We start from the raw sequence: 25740 nt of genomic DNA on the forward strand, positions 1-25740 counted from the left end.
AGTTCTTGAAAAAGGTCACTTCTGTAAATAAGTACTTCAGGTTCATTACTAGGAATAAATAAACGGGCTTTTAAGTACAAAGCAAATATAATAATAAAACTTACCTTCGGCACAAAAGCCACATATGATTCTCTGGATGTTGGTTATAAAAGGAGAAATTTCCACATGGTGTTTTGATTGTGTTGTGTCTCAGTAGTCAGACACATAAACACAGATCACTTTACTGTTATGGTAGAATATCATAAAATGCTGCAGATAATTTAGAAAAGCTTAGATAATACATATAAAGCTTCTGAGGTTTTGACAGAACTTGAAAACCAATGCAGAACACAGATTCTGCTTAAGTGGAGAACATAAAATCTGAATCAAAACACATTTGGATAGCTATGATATGCAAAACCTACACTTACAACAGAAACAGTACCAGGTCCTTGTCATTAATGCCTTAGCAGCATCCTGATACCTTTGTAAGGAGCATCCTAGAACAACTTAATATTCCCCTTTCCTCCTCTGTCTTTTGTGAGAGGCACTTATACAGAGCACTTTTGGCGGCGCCATACAAACATACACGCAGTATAATGATATATTTTACTAAGCTAACAAAGTATTGTTCATAAAGAAATTTTATAAATTCAAAAATAGGTTGTTGGTAACATGATTACCTTTAAAGCATTGATTTTGATTCACAATGTTAACTTCATTAATCTTAAACAGAAGTTCCATCTATAAAATGTTCCACAGCTTCTTCCTTATTGAAAAGGTGGTAAATAAAAGCAGGTCAGATACTCATAAATTCTAGGTCAACAATAGCAACTTCATTTCACAGCACTGATTAGCAGAGAACATTTTCAATTAAAGTAGTATACAATTTACAAAAAATAGAATGATTCTGTAATGCAAAACATTGTCTTCCACTATGAAGAATATGTATGTATGTGTATGTATTATGTATACATATACATATTTCTTATAAGTTTCACTATTAAATAGCCCTTATTCAAGTATATTTTCTGGTATCTTTTGAAATAATCACCTTGCTATATTATTTGTAAATACATAAAAAAATAAAAGGTTAATCTAAGAAAGGTTAAAAGTTTCAGTGTGGTCGACTTAGTCACTTACTTCAGTGAAAACCTGATTTGAATTCAAAACAAGTTCAGGTGCCATATTAAGTTTAACTACTTAGTAAAAAAAAAAATATATATATATTTAAGTGTCAAATATTTAGTAAATTTCCAATGTGCTAACATTAGAGCAAAATAAAAAGTCTATTAATCTACTCATCACCCACTCTTAATCCCCAAAATTCATTTATAAAACTAAAATAACACACTAATATACAATATACCTGCTTACAAACACATAGGTAGCCATAAATAAAACTTTATTCTTTAATTCCATTTACAAGCTACCAAATGTTATGTATCGTACACAGTGTTGAACACTTAAACGGCTGCAGTCATGGAAGGATCCAGACTCAATGGAACAATGTAGGTAAAGATAAAAGCAGTAATACTGTAAGAGAAAGGTGGCAAAAACATGGTTTTTCAATGATACGATAAATCAGATTTATAATTATACATGAGATCTGGCTAAGAAAAAGTCTGAGAGCCATGCGATTCCCAGCTTTATTGTTTGCAGTCCAGCTAAAGTCTGTATAGTCATTTTGTATTTTGAAGTCATTAAAATAAAAAAATGTTAAAAACTATAGCAGCAATAAGCAAACCCTGTGACAGGAAGGCAAGGGTTAAGAACTGAAAAAAAAGTTTACACAGTGTGTTTAGGGAAAGTGTGTGCTGTTTATCTTCCATCAGCAGGAGTTCGACTGAGGGACAACATGATTCGGGCAAATCTCTCACACAGTTCAAGTGTAGAATAAGAAGGTAACTTCGGTGGCTCCTGGAAACCTTTAATCTCCGTAGAACAATCGAGAAGTTTTGGCAGAAAATCTGTCAGCTTCTCTTGAAGGTTTGCTGCAAATAGAAACAATTAGAGGTAACTAAGGATAGAGAGTGAGTGAAATTATCTTTAAGATAATTTATTAACTTGTAGTGGCCAGTTGATGATTCGTTTTAAAATATACAAAATAATTATCATCTTGAGGGAAGAGATAAAAAGATAAATGACAGTTCATAGCTTAGTTTGTAAATAAGAAAAAAGTAATGTGAATATTATAGAATATAAAAAATGATACAAATAAATAACATTAATTCTAACTGCTTTTAATTCCAAACAACTCAGGTGTCCATTAGCATTATTTAAACTTACATTCCATTTCTTGTCCAAGATAAGAGCACCATCGATTTCTCATATCTTCCACAGCAAGTATATCTTTCTCTTCCATTTCATCCACCAATAATAAGGGCAAAAATGGGACAATAAACTCATTCATAATAATCAGACCATTGTTTACTTCTCGATCCTCTCCAGATTCAAACAGTTCTGCAGCTTGCTCATTTAATTTCTTAATGCAATGAGAAAAAGAATAGGTTTTATTTTTTAATGTAATAAAATACCTGTAAGTGTAAATACTGAAGATGATATAATGAGTATGTTCTCAAATGGTATTAGAACTAATGGCAACCAGGAAAAATAATCTCAAGCTATTGTAGCATGGAAAATCTCTTAGAAAAAGCTATGTGTATAACAACAGAAATAAAAGGAAAAAGAAGTAGGGAAAATATTGTTATCATGCTTTTAAAATTTGTGTTTAGCTTATATTGATCATCACTACAGGGGCCAATTTTTATTTACTCTCCAGGGATGAACTTCCCCCAATGCTAAAATTTAATAAGCACTCAAAATAATTTTGAAAAGAAAGAAATTCAAACGCCATATTAATTTTGAAAAACTCTTTATCATGTCTTCATAAATGTCAACTGAACAAGAAAAGCTATATTCGTTGGTACAAAAATATAAAAGTAAACAATTAATTCATTTATCCCTTCAAAAAATTCTTCCTGAGTTCATGGCATGTGCCAGAAACTTCTAGACGCAGGAGTACTTAAGTGACAAATACAGAAAACTCTCATGGAGCTTACAATGTGGTACAGGGACTGGTTAAGTTTTTTCTGTGAAGAACAAGACAGGAAATACTTTAGGCTTTGAGGCCATATTGTTTCTACTGCAATTACTCAGCCATGCCATTGTCTTACAAAGGCAGCCACATATGAATTATAAATGAGTATGGTTATGTTTCAAATGAAACTTTACAAAAACAAGTGACAGGCTGGAGTACAGGCCAAGTGTGCTGATCCCTAACCTAGTAGAACTGAGAAATCCTTAAGGATAAGAAATATAGACATAAGAGATTGATAAGGAATCCAGGTAAAATAAGAGCTATAATATTTAAGAGCTTATGTTTAAAATCTTATGTTTATAGCATGATAAATATGATTTTAAATAACTATAGTTTTAAGCTGAATTTCAAATACAAAGATTATATTATTTCTTTTTTTTTTTAACATTCTGGAATAGTTCATTTCCTTGTCACTGTTGAAGTTTTATTGTTACCCATCAATATACAATAAAACAAACTTATAATCACTACAGAGAACCCAGAATTGTCTTGTGGGCAGATAATATATCAAGAGCTTGTAGACTGGGAGAGAAACCAAGATGGCGGCATAGGTAAGCACCTAAACTGCTGCCTCACACAACAATTTCAAAACTACAACTAAAAGACAGAACGGACACCATCCAGAACCACAGGAAAGCTGGCTGAGTGAAAATTCTACAACTAGAAGGAAAGAGAAAAGCTCACAGAGAATTGGAGGTACGGCAAAGGGTCTTTGTGCGCGCAGAGAGGAAGGGCGGCTGAGAGCCTGGCTGACTTTCTCTGGCGGAAGGGGGAAGGAAGCCCCCGACCGCACTGAACCCCAGTTCTGACTGCACCGAACCCCAGTTCCAGGCGAGCCCCTGGGGACCCACGCTCTTGTGGGGGGAGTCTGGACTCTCGGGCGGAGACTCGGGAGCCGGGGAAGGCAGAGGACTGAAAGTGCGCACGCGCGCATGCCAGTGCGCACAAAGGCTGTGGAGGTTGCCACAGGCTTTCCCTAGTGGAAGGGTGTCAGAGGCTCCTGAATGCACTGAGCCCCAGTTCTGACTGCAGTGATTTCCAGTTCCAGGCGAGCCCCTGGGGACCCACGCTCTTGTGGGGGAGTCTGTACTCTCGGGTGGAGACTCGGGAGCCGGGGAAGGTGGAGGACTGAAAGCGCGCATGCGCGCACGCCAGTGCGCACAAAGGCTGTGGAGGTTGCCACAGGCTTTCCCTAGTGGAAGGGAGTCGGAGATTCCTGACTCCACTGAACCCCAGTTCTGACTGCACTGAACCCCAGTTCCAGGCGAGCCCCTGGGGACCCACGCTCTTGTGGGGGGAGTCTGGACTCTCGGGCGGAGACTCGGGAGCCGGGGAAGGCGGAGGACTGAAAGCGCCCGCGCGCGTGCCAGTGAGCACAAAGGCTGCGGAGGTTGCCACAGGCTTTCCCTAGTGGAAGGGAGTCGGAGGTTCCTGACTGCACTGAACCCCGGTTCCAGGCGAGCCCCTGGGGACCCACGCTCTTGTGGGGGGAGTCTGGACTCTTGGGCAGAGACTCAGGAGCCAGGGAAGGTGGAGGTCTGAAGGCGCGCACGTGCGCGCAAGGGTAAGGCTGACAGGAAGCCAAGACTGAGACTCCACCCCATCCAAGCTGAGCACAGAGGCTATTGCAATTTGGCAAGTCTAATCCTATAAGGCTGTCTCCAGCACCAAACTTCTCCCAGCATAGACACAGCTGATCTTTACAGCCAACTGGCCTGGAGGTCAATTCTTCCCAGTGATACCAACAACAATCAAGACTTAATTACAACAAGGCTGTACACACAGTCCACAAAGGGGTGCACCAAGAGTGTCCACCTCAGGTTAACTGGGGAGGCAGACCCACTGGGCCATATTGGAAACCTAGCACACAAATCTACCTTACCAACTCAGGGAAGCAATGAAAATGCGGCGTCAAAGAATCAGATCACAAACGAAAGAAATGGAGGAAAACAAACGACTGGATATAGAATTCAAAACCACGGTTATAAGGCTTTTTAAGAATATCCTAGAAAAGGCCGATAAATATAACGAGACCCTCGAAGATATGAAAAAGGACCAACTAGAAATTAAACATACACTGACTGAAATAAAAAATATTATACAGAGACCCAAAAACAGACAAGAGGAACACAAAAATCAAGTCAAAGAATTGAAACACAAAGAAGCAAAAAACACTCAACCAAAAAAGAAAAAAGCAAAAAAAAAAAAAATCCAAAAAGTTGAAGATAGTGTAAGAAGACTCTGGGACAACTTCAAGCGTACCAACATCAGAATTATGGGGGTGCCAGAAGAAGAGAGAGAGCAAGATACTGAAAACCTATTTGAAGAAATAATGACAGAAAACTTCCCCCACCTGGTGAAAGAAATAGACTTACAAGTCCAGGAAGCGCAGAGAACCCCAAACAAAAGGAATCCAAAGAGGACCACACCAAGACACATTATAATTAAAATGCCAAGAGCAAAAGACAAAGAGAGAATATTAAAAGCAGCAAGAGAAAAACAGTTAATTACCTACAAGGGAGCACCCATACGACTGTCAGCTGACTTCTCAACAGAAACTATGCAGGCCAGACGGGAGTGGCAAGAAATTTTCAATGTGATGAATAGCAAGAACCTACAACCAAGATTACTCTACCCAGCAAAGCTATCATTCAGAATTGAAGGGAAGATAAAGAGCTTCACAGATAAGAAAAAGCTAAAGGAGTTCATCACCATCAAACCAGTATTATATGAAATGCTGAAAGGTATTCTTAAAGAAGAGGAAGAAGAAAAAAGTAAAGAGAAAAATTATGAACAACAAATACATATCTATCAACAAGTGAACCTAAAAATCAAGTGAATTAAAAACCTGAGGAACAGAATAATCTGGTGAATATAATAGAATCAGGGGCATAGAAAGGGAGTGGACTGATAATTCTCAGGGGGAAAGGGGTATGGGGGGATTCATGAAGTGACTGGACAAAAATCATACACCTATGGATGAGGACAGTGGGGGGGAGGTAAGGGCAGAAGGTGGGGTGGGAAAGGGGTGGAGGGGAGCTATGGGGGGAAAAAGGAGAAATAATTGTAATAATCTGAATAAAGGTTTATTTTAAAAAAAAAAGAGCTTGTAGACTGGTTGCAAATGCAAGAAGCAGATGCAAATACTATTGAAAAGGTAAATTTATACCCCCCAAAACAATCCTATGCTATTATTACAAAGACTAGAGGGCCGGTGCACAAAATTCGTGCAAGGGGGGGGGGCGGTATGTGTTCCTCAGCCCAGCCTGTACCCTCTCCAATCTGGGACGCCAAGAGGGATGTCCGACTGCCCTCATTTAAATGGGCAGTCGGACATCCCTCTCACAATCCAGGACCGCTGGCTCCCAACCACTCGCCTGCCTGCCTTCCTGATTGCCCCTAACAGCTTCTGCCTGCCAGCCTGATCACACCCTAACCACTCCCCTGCCGGCCCGATTGCCCCTAATTGCCCTCCCCTGCTGGCCTGGTCACCCCTAACTGCCCTCCCCTGCCAGCCTGGTTACCCCTAACTGCCCTCCCTTGCCAGCCTGGTCGCCCCTAATTGCCCTCCCTGCAGGCCTGGTCAACCCAAACTGCCCTCCCCTGCAGGCCTGGTAGACCCAACTGCCCTCCCTGCAGGCCTGGTACCCCCAACTGCCTTTCCCTGCAGGCCTAGTCACCCCTAACTGCCCTCCTTTACCAGCCTGGTACCCCCAACTGGCCTCCCCTGCAGGCCTGGTCCTCCCCAACTGCCCTCCCCTTCAGGCCTGGTCACCCCCAACTGCCCTCCCTTGCCAGCCTGGTTGCCCCCAACTGCCCTCCCCTGCCGGCCTGGTCACCCCTAACTGCCCTTCCCTGCCAGCCTGGTCACCCCTAACTGCCCTCCCTTGCCAGCCTGGTCGCCCCTAATTGCCCTCCCCTGCAGGCCTGGTCATCCCAAACTGCCCTCCCCTGCAGTCCTGGTACCCCCAACTGCCTTTCCCTGCAGGCCTAGTCACCCCTAACTGCCCTCCCTTGCCAGCCTGGTCACCCCCAACTGCCCTCCCCTGCAGGCCTGGTACCCCCAACTGCCCTCCTTTGCCAGCCTGGTCCCCCACAACTGCCCTCCCCTGAAGGCCTGGTACCCTCAACTGCCCTCCCTTGCCAGCCTGGTACCCCCAACTGGCCTCTCTTGCCAGCCTTGTCCCCCCCGAAACTGCCCTCCCCTCAGGCCTGGTCCTCCCCAACTGCCCTCCCCTTCAGGCCTGGTCACCCCCAACTGCCCTCCCTTGCCAGCCTGGTCACTCCAAACTGCCCTCCCCTGCAGTCCTGGTACCCCCAACTGCCTTTCCCTGCAGGCCTAGTCACCCCTAACTGCCCTCCCTTGCCAGCCTGGTCACCCCCAACTGCCCTCCCCTGCAGGCCTGGTACCCCCAAATGCCCTCCCTTGCCAGCCTGGTACCCCCAACTGGCCTCCCCTGCCAGCCTGGTCCCCCCCAACTGCCCTCCCTTGCAGACCTGGTCCTCCCCAACTGCCCTCCCCTTCAGGCCTGGTCACCCCCAACTGCCCTCCCTTGCCAGCCTGGTTGCCCCTAATTGCCCTCCCCTGCAGGCCTGGTCCCCCCCAACTGCCCTCCCTTGCCAGCCTGGTTGCCCCTAATTGCCCTCCCCTGCAGGCCTTGTCCCCCCAAAATGCCCTCCCCTGCAGGCCTGGTCCCCCCCCAACTGCCCTCCCCTGCAGGCCCGATCACCCCCAACGGCCCTCCCCTGCAGGCCTGGTTCCTCCCAACTGCCCTCCCCTGCTGGCCTTCTTTTGGCAGCAATCTTGTATCCACATGGGGGCAGCCATCTTGTGTGTTGGAGTGACAGTTAATTTGCATATTACCCTTTTATTAGATACGATGCTTACCTCCTATGTATTTGTCTTTATTTCAGACTGTTAAAGAAGGTTATACACTTTCTGATATTCTTAATGATACCACTAAGAAGACCTCAGATACCTTGGTCTATGGTGAGAACAGCCTCAGAACACTTTGTATAATATAAAATGACTTGTTTTCATGTGATTATGCTTTTAAATAAAGTAGTAGAAAACAAAGTGCAGCTGCCTTTCCCCCCTTCATTGAAATTAATTCCTTTTTCTATGGCTTAGAAAACTCTAAACTCTGCAGTTTTCCCAGGTTCAAGTTGGGACCTAAAGCAAAGATGGCAGAAGCTAAAGGCTCTGTAGGAAAACCAGGAAGGCAAGATAAGCGCTCTCCCCATTCTGCACTACACCAAAACCCTTCTTTAAACTGCAACCTGCATTCTGGTTCCCATATCATCTTAAATGGGCTGTTTTGCACAGATCAGCACACCTACATACACCTCTAAGGGCATGTCCCACTCCTGCTGGGGCACAAGTGTCACCTTCACGTGTAAAAATAACATTTCTATTTTAGCTGAGTTTTTAAGACGAGATAGAAAATCTAGACAAGCCTAGAATTATATACTATAGTTTTTGCCATAGGGCCCCTAAACAAGTATTCTGTGGTGTTGCTTTCAAGTTTTCTTTTGACTCTAAAGAAGACTCTTATTTTTGCTTCGTAGTGGTGGGCTCCTCTGCAGGCTCTGGAGTGCAGTCTCCCAATACAGAAGATGGACTCAGGGGGGCCCGGCGACCCAAGATGATGCTTAACCAGTCGGCAAAGCCAGGGGACAGAGAGAGCAAGGAGCCCACATCTTTGTTGTTAAATTTCTCATACAGACACACATAAAATTTATATCATTCTAGTGCAATTTATCTTTAGCTAGGAGAGAGGCTTAAGTACTAATTACTCACATTCTATGCAGTCTCTCCTTTCCCACCAAAAAAGGGAGTGGTAGAGTGATGAAGAAATCTAAATATAAAAATGTAATCATTCTGATCCCATTTTAAAAACATTTATGGTTTATCACATGCAATACTTAGATCCATAAAAAAGAAGGGATAAAGAATCAAGTCTATTCTCCCATCTTAAGGGAGTAAAACCAGATTATAGACATCATCAACTTCTTATCCCATCAGAGTTTATAAAATCAATCAGTTATATATGAGTCTGGAAAATTTGCTCAACGTAAGTCAAAAAGATAAAGTAAATAAATATTATGTACATTCAACTTACAAGTAAACATTCTCTTCTATAATGTGATATCAACTCTTCATCATGTCCTCTGTATGGGCCTTTGGACAAGAGTTCTTTGTTATTCTGATAAGCACAGATAAGGAACAGCAAGGAATCTATATAACTTAAAAATTATAAGAAACAGATAGCATTAGTATTTCATATAAAAGCCAATTATAATTATAAAACAATTTAAATAAACAAACACATTTTGATTACCAGAACAACATTATAATAAAAACTATCATCTGATGCATTGGAAGACTGAGAGCCTTGTTTTAAAAAACAGACATATAAAATAAAATAAAAATAACAAAAAATAAAAACAGGCACATATGAAACCACGAGAGTTATGTCTTAAAAGTGAAATACAAAAATAAAATAAACAAAACAAAACAAACAAAAACTGGGAGAAAAGGCCCTAATTTATGAATTCAGGTAGTTCCTTTTGTCTGCTTTGGGATTTATTTTCCTGATGTCTTTCATTTAGATTCAAAACTAAGACATGTGAAAGTCAATAAACTACTTGTTTAATAGAATGTCATTTTTGTTTGAAGAAAGAATGTTACTTTGTTTTTTAACCACATCATTGGTTCATTTAGTGACTATTTGGTCAGGTTTTTTCTATGCCACAGGCACAGTTCTAGTTGCTGAGAAAAACTTCATGCTTTGGGGAGAACATCCAAGGGAGATTAGAAAAACATGGGAACCCTAGCAAGATGCAAAGAAACAAAAGAAAACACTAACATAAAAGGCTGAAAGTGTAGCCTTGTATTATATTTAATACAAGTAATATTAATTTATGTTAATTAAATCTAGATATTATGAAGTTCAAACTAGTTAATAAAGGGAGGGGAGGAAAACTGTTTGAGTGTTATATTTGCCTATGAAATAATTACCCTTCTCCTAACAGGCTACAGGAAAAAATACATACAGATATATATTTGTAAAACTGAAATATTATAGATATTTTAAGATATTTCCATTGTGTTAGTTTGTCCAATTATAACATACCTTTATATAGATTAATTCAGAGAAATAGAACATCCTAAAAAGTGAAATATTATAAAGAAAACTCTAGGATACACTGCCAATCAGTATTAATGCTTATTATATAATTTCATGTGTTCAGATATAAATTATCAATTCTATATTCCAATGGTCAAGTACAGAATTACTGAGAAATTAATGCATTTGTGACAAATCAAATTACACCCTGAAACTGTCTGAAAAAAAAGTCATTTTATACATTTACTAAAAATGGCTTATTCTAGGAATTTGTTTTTGAGAAAACCTAAGATTATGAAACTTTATTCTGAAATAATATGGACACAATTTCAGCTAAAATTTTTGTTTTACTTATAAGAAGTGATAATAACAATAGTGTTGTTTTAGGTCACTAAGTTGAAGTAGTTTGCTGGCATATCTACCTTTTCTTTTATAGCTATTAAATTTCGTGTTATAAAGGTCTCCCCTGAATGACACTCTTATCTGGCCTCTTAGATCTGAGTCATCTCTCTGAGAATAGCCCTGAAGTCATGATCTTGTTCCAATTTTCTATTGAAGTGCACATTTCGTTCCATGTTTTATCAACTACAATGTGGTGACTGCCAGGGGGAGGGGGTGGTGGAGAATATAGGGGGGATAAATGGTGATGGATGGAGACTCGACTTGGGGTGGTAAACACACAATACAGTGTACAGACACATCGATGTGTTGTAAAATTGTGCACTTGAAACCTGTAGAATTTTGTTAACCAGTGTCACCCCAATAAATTCAATAAAAAGGAAAAAAATAAAGTTTTATAAATATGTTTTCAATCAGAATAAGAATCAGCAGTCCAGTTACCACATTTTTATTTAAGATAAAATAAGACTATATAGCCTGCTGGGCTCTCTATCTTTACTTATACTCCTTATACCACTGTAAACTTATGGTTACTAAAAACATTATTGTACTTCACTACTCAGAACTGACAATGACCCATCAGTAAATATCCCATTCGTAGCTTTCAAATGTTACATTTTTATTAAAAACAAAGTTTGACAGAACCTTTTGGAAATCCTATCTAATAAGGAGGGAATATGCTAATTGACCTTCACCCATCACTAAGATGGACGCACCCACAGCCAATAAGGAGGGAATATGCTAACTGACTGCCATGCCTCAAAGATGGCGGCACCCACAGCCACAAGATGGCGATGCCCAGTCCCCTCAGCCTCACCGGGGTGGCAGATGCGCGGCAAGGCTGGACCCCCCCCCCCCCCCCCCCAGGCAGGCCCGGCTGCTCCACGTGCCTGCCTCTGGAGTCTCCCAGTCGCCCAGGGCAGGCTTGAGGCGCGGACAAGCCTCAGATGGTGTCTGCCCAGCTGTCCAGGGCCGGCCCGAGGTGCAGGCAAGCCTCAGATGGTGTCTGCCCAGCCAATGCCCAAGGCACAGGCAAGCCTCAGATGTTGGCTGCCCAGCCGCCCAAGGCTCAGGTAACCACGGCCGGCCAAGACTTGCGCTGCCAGCAATGGCAGCAGCAGAGGTGTGATGGGGCGTCGGTTTCCCCTGATCCGCTGGATCGCCTCCTCCCCTGCGGGCTCCCAGACTGTGAGAGGGGGCAGGCCAGGCTGAGGGACCCCCCTCCAGTGCATGAATTTTCATGCACCGGGCCTCTAGTATTTTATATGCTGCTAGCTATGGTAACTGCTATACATAAAGTGAGAATATTGACATTTCTTTTTACAGTATTCTATAAACATTACTTGTCACCATTACTAACTTTCCAGTTGATCCTTCCAATTTAATTTACATTTGCTATACTAGAATATTGACTTTTGAACAAATATATATATAAGAAAATTATGAAATTTCAACATATTTCCAAGTTATATCATAAAGACCTTTAACAGATGTTAACTAAAAAGAGCTGATCTAGATACTATGCAGAGAGCTGGCAAGTGACAGTTTCATCTTTTTAATTCTGAATGAGATAAATGAATAATACTTTTTGTGCTTATCTGATTTTATTAAGTTATACAAAATACAGGGGTTCTATTTTAATTTTTCTCTTCCTAGTTAATTGTGTGACCTTGGCAAAGCTATTGCGCTGGGGAGCTTAGTTTAGCTGCAAAATGACATTTTAGTCTTAGACACTCTATTGAATTATAACATCATATTAATATTTTTCTCATATCAGTACAAATCTAAGAAATCCTAATATGAACTTAAATATTTCTATTAAAGAAATAAAACTGTGACCAAAGTAATAACATAAAATAGAGCTATTAGTCAAAATAGTTTTTTATTTCAATGACCAATGTGACATAAATTATCTTATAAACTACACAATAATTAGGACTTTAATAATTCGCATCCAAAGTGATGTGTAAAAATAATAGCTTTGTGCACTGTCCACCAAACAGAGTAGCACTGCCCAATAGAAATTTCTGTAGAGATGGAAGTGTTTTATATCTCGGCCAATACATTAGTTACCACATGTAGATACTGAACATTCAAAATGTGACTAGTCTGACTGAGGAGCTAAATTTTTAGCTTTAGAGTTTTAATTAATTTCAATTGTTACACATGGCTGGCGACTACCATGGTGGAAATCATAGCACTAGAAGTAAAGGTCTAGGTTATCATTTAAGAAAAAAATAGTTCCATTACTTCAGTATGGGTAAGGGAAGGCAAAGAAAGGAGGAATGAAAGGGAGAAAGAATTCAAAATACCTTTTAACTGGTTGCAATTTGGCACTATTTAAAATACAGCATTTTAAAAAACAAATCACTAGTCAAGTAAGTTCACAGTAAAATATATGAATTAAGAAATATGTAGAGAAACAAGTAAAGGCAAACTAGTGAATAACTGGTAGTGGTAAATAAATCAATAATGATCCTTTCTTCTTCATAACAATAAAAATAAATACCAACATTATCTATACTAATAAAAGGGTAATATGCTAATTAGGGTGGAAGTCTTCCGGACGTCCTTCTGGATGTCCTTCCAGACAAAGCCACAGCGGCTGCAAAGGCCGAGGGCTGGTCCAGCACTGCAGTACCTTCTGCAGAGGCCGTGGAAGAAGGCAGAAGGGAGAAGGCCTGCAGCATGGGAGAAGGTGGCTGTTAGGGGGATCAGGCCAGGAGGGGAGAGCAGGGGATCAGGCCAAGAGGGGAGAGCAGTTAGGCAGTTAGGGGGATCAGGCCAGGAGGGGTGAGCAGTTAGGCAGTTAGGGGGATCAGGCCAGGAGGGGAGAGCAGTTAGGCAGTTAGGGGGATCAGGCCAGGAGGGGAGAGCAGTTAGGTAGTTAGGGGGATCAAGCCAGGAGGGAAGAGCAGTTAGCCAGTCAGGGGGATCAGGCCAGGAGGGGTGAGCAGTTAGGGAGTTAGGGGGATCAGGCCAGGAGGGGAGAGCTGTTAGGGGGATCAGGCTGGCAGGTGAGCAGTTGAGGGCATCAGGCAGGCAGGCAGGCAGAGGCGGTTAGGGGCGATCAGGCAGGCAGGCAGGCAGGCAGGCAGGCAGGCAAGTGGTTAAGGAACCAGTGGTTCCAGATAGCGAGAGGGATCCTGGATTGGAGAGGGTGCAGCCCGGGCTAAGGAACCCCTCTCCCCCGTGCACGAATTTCATGCACCAGGCCTCTAGTAGTTTAATAAATAGAAATGTCTTTAAAATCATTTATATGAAAGTAATCTAAAATGTGTTTGCAGTCACAATACTTAGAAGACAAGAGATCAGTTTTCTATAGCTATATTTTTTTATAGTACCTGAAAGTTCAGGCAAAGAGATTGGAAAAACTGTCTTTGATTTGATGTCAGGATTAGACTCAGACAGAAGGAATATTAAAAAGGCAGGTGCCCAAAGGTTAAGGAATACAAAGAATTCCATGTGCTGGGCTACCAGTTTTTCTGGTCTCCAGCAAACTTCTGGCTTCTATCTAACCCTATGTCATTCTAAATTTCAGCTGTAGTATTTCAGAGCTTATAAAAACCAGACACTAATACCAACCTCACAGATTTAATTTAAAATAAAAAATACATTTTGTGTGGGACATATTAGCTGGGCAATTTCCCTATAAATCTAAAACTGTTATAAAAGAAGACATTTATTAAAAATATATATTGTGAATAAAATCTTTTCTATATGTAAGATCATAGCTGAATAGAATTACATACAAAAATTAAGCTCTTCTTTTCAGCTGTGTCCACTTTTCCTTACCTTTCTCTTTGAAAATTTTCTAGTCCAATTATGAGATACATGGTTGTTTCCCTGAATTTTCTATAATCCTGATGCCATTCCTGTAAGTGAAAGAAAATATAAAAGTAAATACAGGAAGATATTAAAACTACAAAGAAAACTCTTCATAAAGTAATACATTGTTCTAATAACTATTTGGGTTTTTTAAAAATTTGATTTGAGAGAGAGAGAGAAACATCGGTATGTGCCCTAACCAGGATCAAACCGGTTACCTTTCCATTCATGGGATGATGCTCAACCAACTGAGCCATGTTGGCCAGGGCTGATAACTATTTGAATTAATAGAAGCAAAGGGTTCAAAATTTAGATGAACTAGAGCTAAATCAAGACTAATTTCTGACAAAGACTATTTCTTAGTAAAATAATAAAAATGATTAGACATGGATGAAAAATTAAATGACACAGATCTCATTAAAAACATAAGAAATATAAGACAGGATAATCAATCTGGTTATCTCTGAAAAATTCCTCAGTACAAAAACATGAAAATATAGAGTGGGGCAAAAGTAGGTTTACAGTTCTGAGTATGTGAAACTGAGTTTATTCTTTTATTATTATTTATTAATTATTGTGTGATTTTTCATAAACAACTGCAAACCTATTTTTGTCCCACCCTGCATCTACATCACATTGAATGTAGGAGGTAAATGAATTTCCTACTCTAATGTGAATCAAAGCCTGGTCTATTATTTGATGCAGAATTTAAAGAAACTAAAAGAAAAAAATGTTTTAGCATAGTAAGTTTATTTGATCGTTTACTTTTTGCCAAATTTGTGTGGAATTTGACTTTAAATGTGGTATGTGAATAGTCTATTTATCTGAGACACAGTGAAAAGGATAGATGCATTTACCATTTCACTGCCCTACTACTTCCTAAAAGCCAGTTGTAGGCCAAGTAGCAGGACTAAAACACTCAGAACTGACATCCTATATAAATCATGATTTTTTTCTTATTTAATAAAAATTGATTCAAGGAAAACCATAACTAAAATACAATATAGGATTAACCTAAAAAAGATACTGATAATAAAAGTGTTAAAGCTCTTATATACACGTTATTATTAAGAAAATGAAAGAAACATATAGACCTGTTATTGGCCTACTATATTGTCCCTGAATATAAATCATTTTAATTTTAAGGTTTTGAGGTATATTTTTTATATTATTTGTAAAAACCTTATTAACAAATTAAGTCAAAATTTCTTTGCAAGTATAAAGTTAGGTTTCTGTCATTAAAGAACTGCCTTAGAAGTTGTGAGTTGGTAAACTCTTTCCCTAAAAAAGGCTAGAAAGTAAATGTTTTAGGATTTGCAGTCAACTATGTGGCTGTAGTGTGGAAACATACACAAACAAATGGTTGTGTTCCAATTAAACTTATTTATAAAAATAGGTGGTGAACTGCATTTGGTTTGCAGGCCAACGTTTGCTGATCCCTGACTTAGAACAAGACAAAGATATGTGAAATGTAAGAAATCCAAAAACATGTTACATGAGTATCTGTAAGAGTTAATGACTCTGAAATTAGAAAGAATAGAAGATATTTTCAGAATAATATGCTGAATCCAATCTGATGAAGCAACCTTGGGGAGGGACTACAGAATCAAATCACAATTTAAAATTAAATTGTAACCTGAATTTTGGGGACAGACGTAGACTTAACAACCAATTTGCTTGCCTTCTTTAGCATATATCCTGTGTCCACTGATTTGTGGGTATGTCCCTAGATTCCCTATTATGCTTTATTATTCTAATATACCCATTCTTATGCAAATATTATTATAAACATAATAGTTAAGATAGTATGTCTTGATTACTAGTAGAATAAGCCTCCTTAGTTGTTCTTCAAGAATGTTCACCAGGAAACTATTAGATTTAATAAATGAATGCAGCAAGATAGCAGGATACAAAATAAATATCCACCAATTGATGTCATTTTTATACACCAATAATGAACTATGAGAAAGAGAAACTAAAAAGCAATCCCATTTACCATTGCAACAACAACAACAAAAAAATAAGATTACCTAGGAATAAACTTAACCAAGGAGGTAGAAGATCTGTGCTTAGAAAACTATAGGACACTGAAAAAAGAAACAGAGGAAGATACAAACAAATGAAAGTATATACCATATTCATGAATGGGAAGAATTAACATAATTAAAATGTCTATACTACCCAAAGCAGTCTACAGGATTCAACACAATCCCTTTTAAAATACCAACGGCATAGTTCACAGAGCTAGAACAAATACTACAAAAGTTCATATGGAACCATAAAAGACCCCAAATAGCTGTAGCAATCTTGAGAAAGAAGAATGAAGTAGGAAGGATCACAATACCGAATATCAAACTATACTACAAAGCCACTGTAACCAAAACAGCCTGGTACTGGCACAAGAACAAACATATAGACCAACAGATCAGAACAGACCCCAGAAATTGACCCACACCATTATGATCAATTAATATTTGACAAAGGAGGCAAAAGCATACAATGGAGTCACGATAGTCTCTTCAAAAAATTGTATTGGGAAAACTGGACAGACACATGCAGAAAGATGAAACTGGACCACTAACTTACACCATACACAAGAATAAACTCAAGGTGGATAAAAGACTTAAATGTAAGGCATGAAACCATAAAAATCTTAGAGAACATAGGCAGTAAAATCTCAGACATCTCACGTAGCAGTATGTTTATGGATACATCTCCTAGGGCAAAGGAATCTAAGGAGAAAATAAACAAATGGGACTTCATCAAAATAAAAAGCTTCTGCACAGCAAAAGAAACCACCATCAAAATGAAAAGGAAACCACTGAATGGGAGAACATATTTGCCAATGATACATCTGATAAAAGGTTAATATCCAAAATGTATAAAGTACTCATACAACTCAACAAAAGACAAACAATCTAATTAAAATATGGGCAAAAGACCTGAACAGATATTTCTCCAAAGAGGACATACAAATGGCCAAGAGACATATGAAAAAATGCTCAAAGTCACCAATCATCAGAGAAATGCAAATTAAAACTACAATGAAATATCACCTCACACCTGTCAGAATGACTCTCATCAACAAACAACAAGGGCTGGTGAGGATGGAGAAAAGGAAACACTCATTTATTGCTGGTGGGAATGCAGATTGGTCCTGCTATTAAGGAAAACTGTATGGAGTTTCCTCAAAAAAATTAAAAATGGAACTTCCGCTTGGCCCAGCTATCCCACTTCTGAGAATATAACCTAAAAATCCCAAAACACCAACCAGAAAGAATATATGCACCCCTATGCTCCTAGCAGCATTATTTACAATAGCTAAGATTTGGAAACAGCCCAAGTGCCCATCAGAAGATGAATGGATATAAAAGCTGTATAGGGGACATTTACATGGTGGAATACTATGCAGCTGTGAAAAAAGAAGAGGGATCTCTTACCCTTTGGGACAGCATGGATGGACCTGGAAAATATTATGCTAAGTGAAATAAGCCAAACTGAGAAAGAATATATATCATATGATCTCATTTGTCGAATCTAATGAACAAAATGAATTGACCAACAAAGTAAGATCTGAAGCATACCTCAATGTACGGTTGGGGGGGATGAGAAGAGATAAACCAAAGAACTAATATACTTATATGCATAGCCCATGGACATGGGCGATAGGGTAGTGAAGATCTGGAGGGGTGAGAGGGGCTGGGAGAAGGGGGTGGTAAGGGGGGGGAATGGGAGATATCTGTAATACTATCAACAATAAACATATATTTTAAAAAAAAGAAAGTCAGGACTAGGCTGAGATCATTGCATTTCCATAAAATTCTTGAATCAGTATAGCAAACTCCTTAAAACAACTTGCTAAAAGTTTGATAGAAACTGCAATGAATCAATAAACCATTTAGGGGAATACCGTCATCTTTATAATACCAAGTTTTCCTAACATGATACATATTATTCCCTGATTTAGGTCTTCCTTTAATGTCTCCCAAAGTCATGCACATCTTTTGTTAAATTTATTTCTAGGCATCCCATAGTTTTGGATGATATTGTATGTAAATAGTGCCATTTTTTAAAATTTTCAATTTCTGATTATTTGTTATTGGTACAAATAAATTGATATTTGACATAGGTTTGCATGTTGCAAAGCTCTTACTAGTTCCACTGAACTTATCTGTAGATTTTGTTTGTATTATCTAGGTCTAAAATTGAAAACAATGATAACTTGATTGCTTCTTTTCATATCTTTTACTTTTTGCTTATTTTTGTTGCCTTACTGCCCAGCTTGAACTTTCAAACCATTCTGAGTGGAAGTGGTGACAGCAGATATCCCTTTCTTTTTTCTAATCTCAAATGCAAAGTTTTCCATGTCTACAATTCTATATTTGTTGTAATTTTGTTTTTCAAAGCACCCTTTAGCAGATTAAAGTACTTCTCTCTTATTCCAGGTTAACTAAGAGTTTTCTTCAAAAATGAGTGTTTCAGTAGCTTTCCTTTTATCCATTATAATATGGTGAATTATAATAATTGTTTAAGGGAATATAAAATAATTAAGTTTGTAAATTAAGTTTGTAAACATTAATCAAAGGCACTCATGAAAGCAACTAAAAATTAAGTGGATTTGTAAATTTTAAAATATACTATTATATAGTTAAATACATGTATGAATAATATATCATAAGTATTAAATTTAATAATATACACATAAAATTTATAACATGTATAGTATAAATTTAAAGTTTGAATAAATACTAGGTATTTGAATTGGTGAATAAAAAAAGGTATTAATTTTAAAGCCAAAAGTTAAGACAAAGAATTTTGTGCATAAAAATTACTGCAAGCCCAATCTCAGTACTCATGTGTGCTCTCTCACATGCAGGACATCCAATAATGACAAATAAATGTGGGATTCAATGATTAAAATGAATTTCTAACATCACCAAAATATGTGGTGAAACAAAAGAAAAAATGCAGCATGGTTTCAGTAAAGCATAGCATTTAAGAATGCAGGTTCTGTTAACCAAGTTGTAATCTGCTAGCTGTAAAAAACTTTTGTGGGTATGCCTTCACTCCATATGCCTCTCTTTCTCAGGTGCTTAGCTGTGCTAAAATGAAAGGAATATCTGTTAACCACAGAATTTCTCAGTCTATAGTTTGACCTCTCAAAAAGCACATTACCTCATATTCCTCCAAGTTTACTTCTTCAGGTCTTATCATTTCAAGTTTAGCTTGAGCCACTTTCATTATGTTGTGACACCTTAAAAAAATATATATATTCCTAAATCAAAAGCCAAATCCATAAAACTGAAAAATGTGTGTTAAATAAATGAAACTACCCAACACATATATAAATGAAAACCACTGTTACTGTTTTTGAGACCAATGTTGGATAGTTACAAAGTACATAAAAAAGATAGCATCAGTGATTCTAAGTCAAATTTACTACGTTATACTTATGGTTTTTAAATTATAGTCTATTAATAAAGATTGCATAGATAAAAATATACTTTTAAAAATAATTTGTATTTATTTAGCAAGCTCAAGATACATTAAATTTTATTTCTCCCCAAACAGCATTATTTGCAAATAGTACAAAAGAATCCAAAACGTTCTTATTATTTCAGGTAAGAATGGAAACATTCTAATAAATTTGTGATCAGAAAACACTACAAAATATATTTAGTTATCACATACTAGTACATACTCTGTCTTTTAAGTACAACACAAATTAGGTTATTAAAACAAATTGACTATCTGCAGTTGCCAGGACAAAAAATTGCAAAAGAATAAAAAGTCAATGTGATTATTCCATAAATCTCTTTCCCAAATTCAATAGCATAGTTTATTGGAACATGTGCATTAACAGATAGATAATAAGGGTCATAATCATACTTCTGAGCTCTTTGTAGTCATATATAGCAAAATAAATGATAACCATACTTCTACTATTGAAACTGAAATAGCCAACACTCACTGAGCACTCAGTGTCTACTAGATATTGTTCAAAACCATTTACTTGTACTATTTCTCTTAATCCTAAATTTCAGACACATGGTGAGGCAGGAATTAATACTAGATGTTCATTTCTCCTCATAGTCTCCTCTGCTAAACATATTTTTCATTCAGAATTTTTAAAATTTCATAGAAGGATGATCACTTATTTCAGAATTAAAATGCAATTACAATGAACTCCAAGACAGCATAAATGTTTCTGTATTCTAAAATAACTTCCAATACTTTGATCTTTAACTGAGCCCTTTTTTTTTAACAGTATTCATTCTCAATATATTAAATTTAAAATTTTAATATTAAAAAATAATTTTATAAGAACTTCTAAAAGAAAACATTTTTTGATAAACCAAAATTAATTTAACCAATTATCTGACTCCAAATATCCTTTAGTATAAAGGTTGAAAAATTTTTATCTTTAAAATATTAACTCCCACAAAGCAGAGATTATAGTATACTCTTCTGTGTATCCTTATATTGCTTAGTTCAGTACCTTGGTTCACAACTGCAATGTATGAAAACAATGAGCTATTTTTAGTTCAAGCTTTTAAAGGTCATGATTATAACCTATAGGTAAAATTACAAAGCAACTGCTCAAATTAAGTAAAGTCAGATTTTGTGCTGTATTTATTGAAATGTCTTTGTGTATGTGTAAAATAAACAAAAATATTCAAAAATAGCATTGGGAACTACAAAAGATAAGAACATTTTGAGCCTATGAATAAGGTATTTTGTATTTTTAAATTACCTTTCATCAAAACTCAGATTTCTATCTCCAAATTGTTCCAGCAATGTTTTCTCAATGATTTTCTTTGGCGCCTGGTTCTGGATAAAGTAGACTACTATGTGATGTAGACGATAATCTGTTTCTGGTGGGGTATCTTCTTGGGCCAATCTAACCAACCTTGAATATTCCAACTTAATTGCCTAAGAAATGTAACAAAATGTCAGTTTTGGTTAGCTACAACAATTAAATCTTTGAATATTATAACTTTAATTATTGTTTCAAATATGCCTTTTTGCTTTACAAACAAGATAGTATGTATAAGAATATTTATTGTTCCATGTTCCACAGATTAAAAGAACTTTCTAAAAAACTGTCCACATAAGCCCTTCCTTATCCCTTCAATATATAAATGTTCTTTGTGTTTCTACAAAGAAAAATGGTAAAATAAACAATACATCTAAGGTTACTATGTGAGCAATTTTATAAAACTTATAAAAGCCTAGTCAAAGTCCATTCAGAGCCTGGTTAGTAACTGGATGGGAGATAGCCTAAGATTGAGATACTAAGCATCTCCTATCCTATGTTTTCTAGAATCGGTTTGATGTAGCCTCTAGTATCCCAAATTCTAGAGCTGAAATACAGCTCCTGTAGAATACCCTACCTGAGAGAAAATGGCTGGCTCTTGAATCCTAATACTACTATCACAATTAACTTTTGGTTGAATAGCCCACAGATAGGGGATGAAAAAGCAAGGCCAGAGTGTAGTTACCATAGAATGAATTCCTTGTTGCTTCAAAATTTTTTGCATTATATTAGTATAATTACTTATTAATGAATATTATTACTATTACCACCTTGATGCTGGAGCTTTTCTTTATAGATAAAACACCTCATAATTTATAACTAATTATGATGGAAAATAAATACTAATAAATTTCTAAACGTGAGCAAATGGTTTGAAAAATATCTGCTCATACAGAAATATATGTAGAGTTATACATCAAATAATGCTGTATACAAGAAACCTTTACGATTAAAGGTAATTTTAAAAATACTCATTTATATTAGACTTTCACCTAATTTTAGCTTTACTAACTGTAAAATTTTTTGGGCTTTATGCAACATATATTTCAAATTATCCATTTTATAGAAGGGTTTTTCTTTGTCAAATGTATGCCTTTCTTAAGTAATTCTTGGACGTACAGATATTACCACCTATACAACTGTATTTTATAGAAGGGAGAAAATATAACTAACAGACATTAAGTTAAATGTTCTAGTTACATATTGTTATACTTCATTAAGGGGAAGGCTAGTTAAGTCCTTTCTATATAGCCTAGCATTATAATAAAGAATTACTTTATAGCTAAAATAATATATTCTATTAGATTATTTTTAGAATATGTATGTCATTCTAAATTCTGAGAGCAGTGGTTAAAATAGCCATGGAAATTGACTATACCTTAACATGTAAGATTATCAAGGTTCACTTCTTGGCATACCTAATTAGCACACATGAACTTTGCTTAGAACTATTTAAAATCTCCCCATTTTCCAAATTTGAAAAAAAGGCACATGTTCATTTAATAACCAAATTATACGGAATTTGATAAAATATATAAAACAAAAACTGTTTTTACTTGTTATGCCCCTTAGGCAATGACTGTTTAGGCCATTATAGGTGTGATTTTATTTTTTAATTTATTTTATTCTTTAAAATATATTTTATTGATATTTTACAGAGAGGAAGGGAGAGGGATAGAGAGCTAGAAACATCGATGAGAGAGAAACATCGATCAGCTGCCTCCTGCACACCACCCACTGGGGATGTGCCCGCAACCAAGGTACATGCCCTTGACCGGAATCGAACCCGGGACCCTTCAGTCCGCAGGCCGACGCTCTATCCACTGAGCCAAATCGGTTTCGGCAATTATAGGTGTGCTTTTAAATACTCAAATATTTCAGATATTGTGCTTTTGGCCTAAATTAGTATGGCCAAAATAAAATAAATTTGTATTGAGTTTTTTAAAATAATTACTATAGTTTAGAGATAGAAATAACAATACTAAATAGTTATCCATTTTTCTACCTACTTTCAAAATAGAGGCTGTGATTATTTTATAAATAGTAAATAGGTTTTTATTAAAGCACTGGAATATATATATATATATATATATATATATATATCTTCTTTTACTCTGAGATTATTTATTTCTTGATTTTGCTCTATTTAAGAGTCTCCTAATTTTCACAAGTAAATGCCAAATTTACAATCTATAGGTGTTTAAACCAGTAGAGGTATATTTTAATTTCTCGAAGTAATTTTTCAAATACACACAAAAATGCTTTTTACTAGCATACATTCCTCATTTTAAAGTTTAGTTTTCTAACTTTTAAAAATATTCTGCAATCCTATTTATTCCTTCAAACTGTCAACAGATTTAGCATGCTAATATATTTAGCAGAGCTCTAATCAATCTATCACTAATACAGTTAACTGTTGAGTTATTAAATCAACCTCATATTAATTCCTCAGAGTCCTTTATACTTAGAACTGTTTGTCCTTTCAGTTAATTTAATTATCACTGATACTGCAATGAAACCACCACACATTTACAAAATGAAATGTGACGTTGGTCAATAGGTGATAGAACTGCTTTGCATTTAATTTTTTTTTAATATATTTTACTGATTTTTTACAGAGAGGAAGGGAGAGGGATAGAGAGATAGAAACATTGATCAGCTGCCTCCTGCACACTCCCTACTGAGGATGTGCCCGCAACCAAGGTACATGCCCTTGACCGGAATCGAACCTGGGACTCTTGAGTCCGCAGGCTGATGCTCTATCCACTGAGCCAAACCAGTTAGGGCTGCATTTAATTTTTTGACTTTTCTTCACCAGTCCTATACTAACCAGGCCCAATTTTACCTATGGTTTTATTTCCCACTAGAGGCCTGGTGCACAAATTCATGCATGGTTGGGGTCCCTCGGCCGGGCCGGCGATCGGGGCTGCAGGAGGTTGGCCGGCTGGTTGGAGGGAGGGGCCGCAGGAGGTTGGCTGGCTGGCCGGGGGGAGGGGCCATGGGAGGTTGGCTGTGGGAGCACACTGACCACCAGGGGGCAGCTCCCACATTGATCGTCTGCCCCCTAGTGGTCAGTGTGCGTCATAGCGACAAGTCGTTCGGTTGTTCAGTCGTTCAGCTGCTTAGGCTTTTATATATATAGATTAGAGGCCTGGTGCACAAAATTTGCGCAAATCCGGGACCCCTCGAGGGATGTCCGACCGCCCATGGATCGGGCCTAAACTGGCAGTCGGACATCCCTCTCACAATCTGGGACTGCTGGCTCCTAACCACTCACCTGCCTGCCTGCCTAATCACCCCTAATGGCCTCTGCCTGCCGGCCTGATTGCCCCTAAGTGCCCCCCTGCCAGCCTGGTTGCCCCTCACTGCCCCCCCCTTCTGGCCTGGTCACCCCTAACTGCCCCTCCTGCTGGCCTGGTTGCTCCTAACTGCTCCCCACTGGCCTGGTCGCCCCTCACTGCCCCCTTCTGCCAGCTTGGTCGCCTCAGGCAGCCTGCTGTTCGGTTGTTTGGTCGCCCCTCACTGACACCCCTGCCAGCCTGGTCGCCCAATGCAGCCTGCTGTTCGGTCGTTGCATGAGGGTGTCCAGACCAATTTGCATATTACCCTTTTATTAGTATAGATTCTTCTTCAACAAAGACCTCCTCCATCCACCTAGGTCAGGCTTGTTCCAAGATGCACATGTGCCTTTCTCCACATACAAGTTGTCTTTTCTGGTCCATTCCCCATCTATCTACAGATGACTCATTCAGTAAGACTAGTTTAAGTCTCTCTTACAATCTTCAATTCTAAAGCTTCAAATGATTTCTACCTAACACTTTTTACTTTTCTAAATCATACTATAAAATTATTCTAAATTTATAACTTCTTACAGACTTTATTTTGATATAACTATACATATATATTAGAAGATACCAAACATACAAATATACAATATACTTTGGAGCAGTAGGATCTGAGGGAAAATTGACTAGACTAAGATTCAGAAAGCTAGTATATCATTTACTAATTGTGACAGAGAACCAGTCACATAATTCTCTAAGTGCTATTATCTCTAAAATAATGTTAGTTGAACACAAAGAGAATGTGTGTCTATATATAAATAAATGTATATATTTTAAATGTTTATGGACTATTTTTAAAAACTGACAGTGTAACAGGGATGAAGAAAACCCACTTCACATTCCAGAGGATCAGCATCATGTAGGGTACATTCTTTCACCACAACACAAACAGAATTATAAGTAAAGGTAACTCTCAAACTAAACACTTAGAAATTTAAAATACTGCTTTAAATAATTCTTAGGCCCAAGGAATAAGTGTATAGTAATATTGAGAATATAAGATATCAACATCTATAGGACACAGCCAGATTGGTTGTCCAAGAAAATTTCCAACTTAAGCAAAATAAAACTATTTCAAGAAACTAGGGAAAGAAAGAAAATAAACCAAAGTAAACTATAGAAAATAAAATAATGTGGTGATTG

General features: G+C 37.7%; 1 protein-coding gene across 16 annotated transcripts in view; it reads right to left on the reverse strand.

Annotated features, from left to right (window-relative positions):
- Positions 1-575: 575 nt before the first annotated feature.
- Positions 576-25740, reverse strand: part of USP25 (ubiquitin specific peptidase 25) — a 189339-nt gene continuing 164174 nt past the window's right edge. For 13 of the 16 annotated variants that reach the window (XM_080657606.1, XM_080657608.1, XM_080657609.1 and 10 more), the window contains 6 exons: positions 21191-21369; positions 19612-19690; positions 14404-14483; positions 9202-9325; positions 2269-2464; positions 576-1973 (listed from right to left, as the gene is read on the reverse strand). In XM_080657606.1, coding sequence (XP_080513732.1) covers positions 1801-1973; positions 2269-2464; positions 9202-9325; positions 14404-14483; positions 19612-19690; positions 21191-21369 — 831 coding nt within the window. In that variant the 3' untranslated portion in view covers positions 576-1800. The remainder of the gene's footprint in view (positions 1974-2268; positions 2465-9201; positions 9326-14403; positions 14484-19611; positions 19691-21190; positions 21370-25740) is intronic. The other 3 variants (XR_013960014.1, XR_013960013.1, XR_013960015.1) reach the window with 3 other exon arrangements.

This window comes from Plecotus auritus (assembly GCF_963455305.1).
Source record: "Plecotus auritus genome assembly, chromosome: 2".
In the NCBI taxonomy this organism is placed as follows: Eukaryota; Metazoa; Chordata; class Mammalia; order Chiroptera; family Vespertilionidae; genus Plecotus; species Plecotus auritus.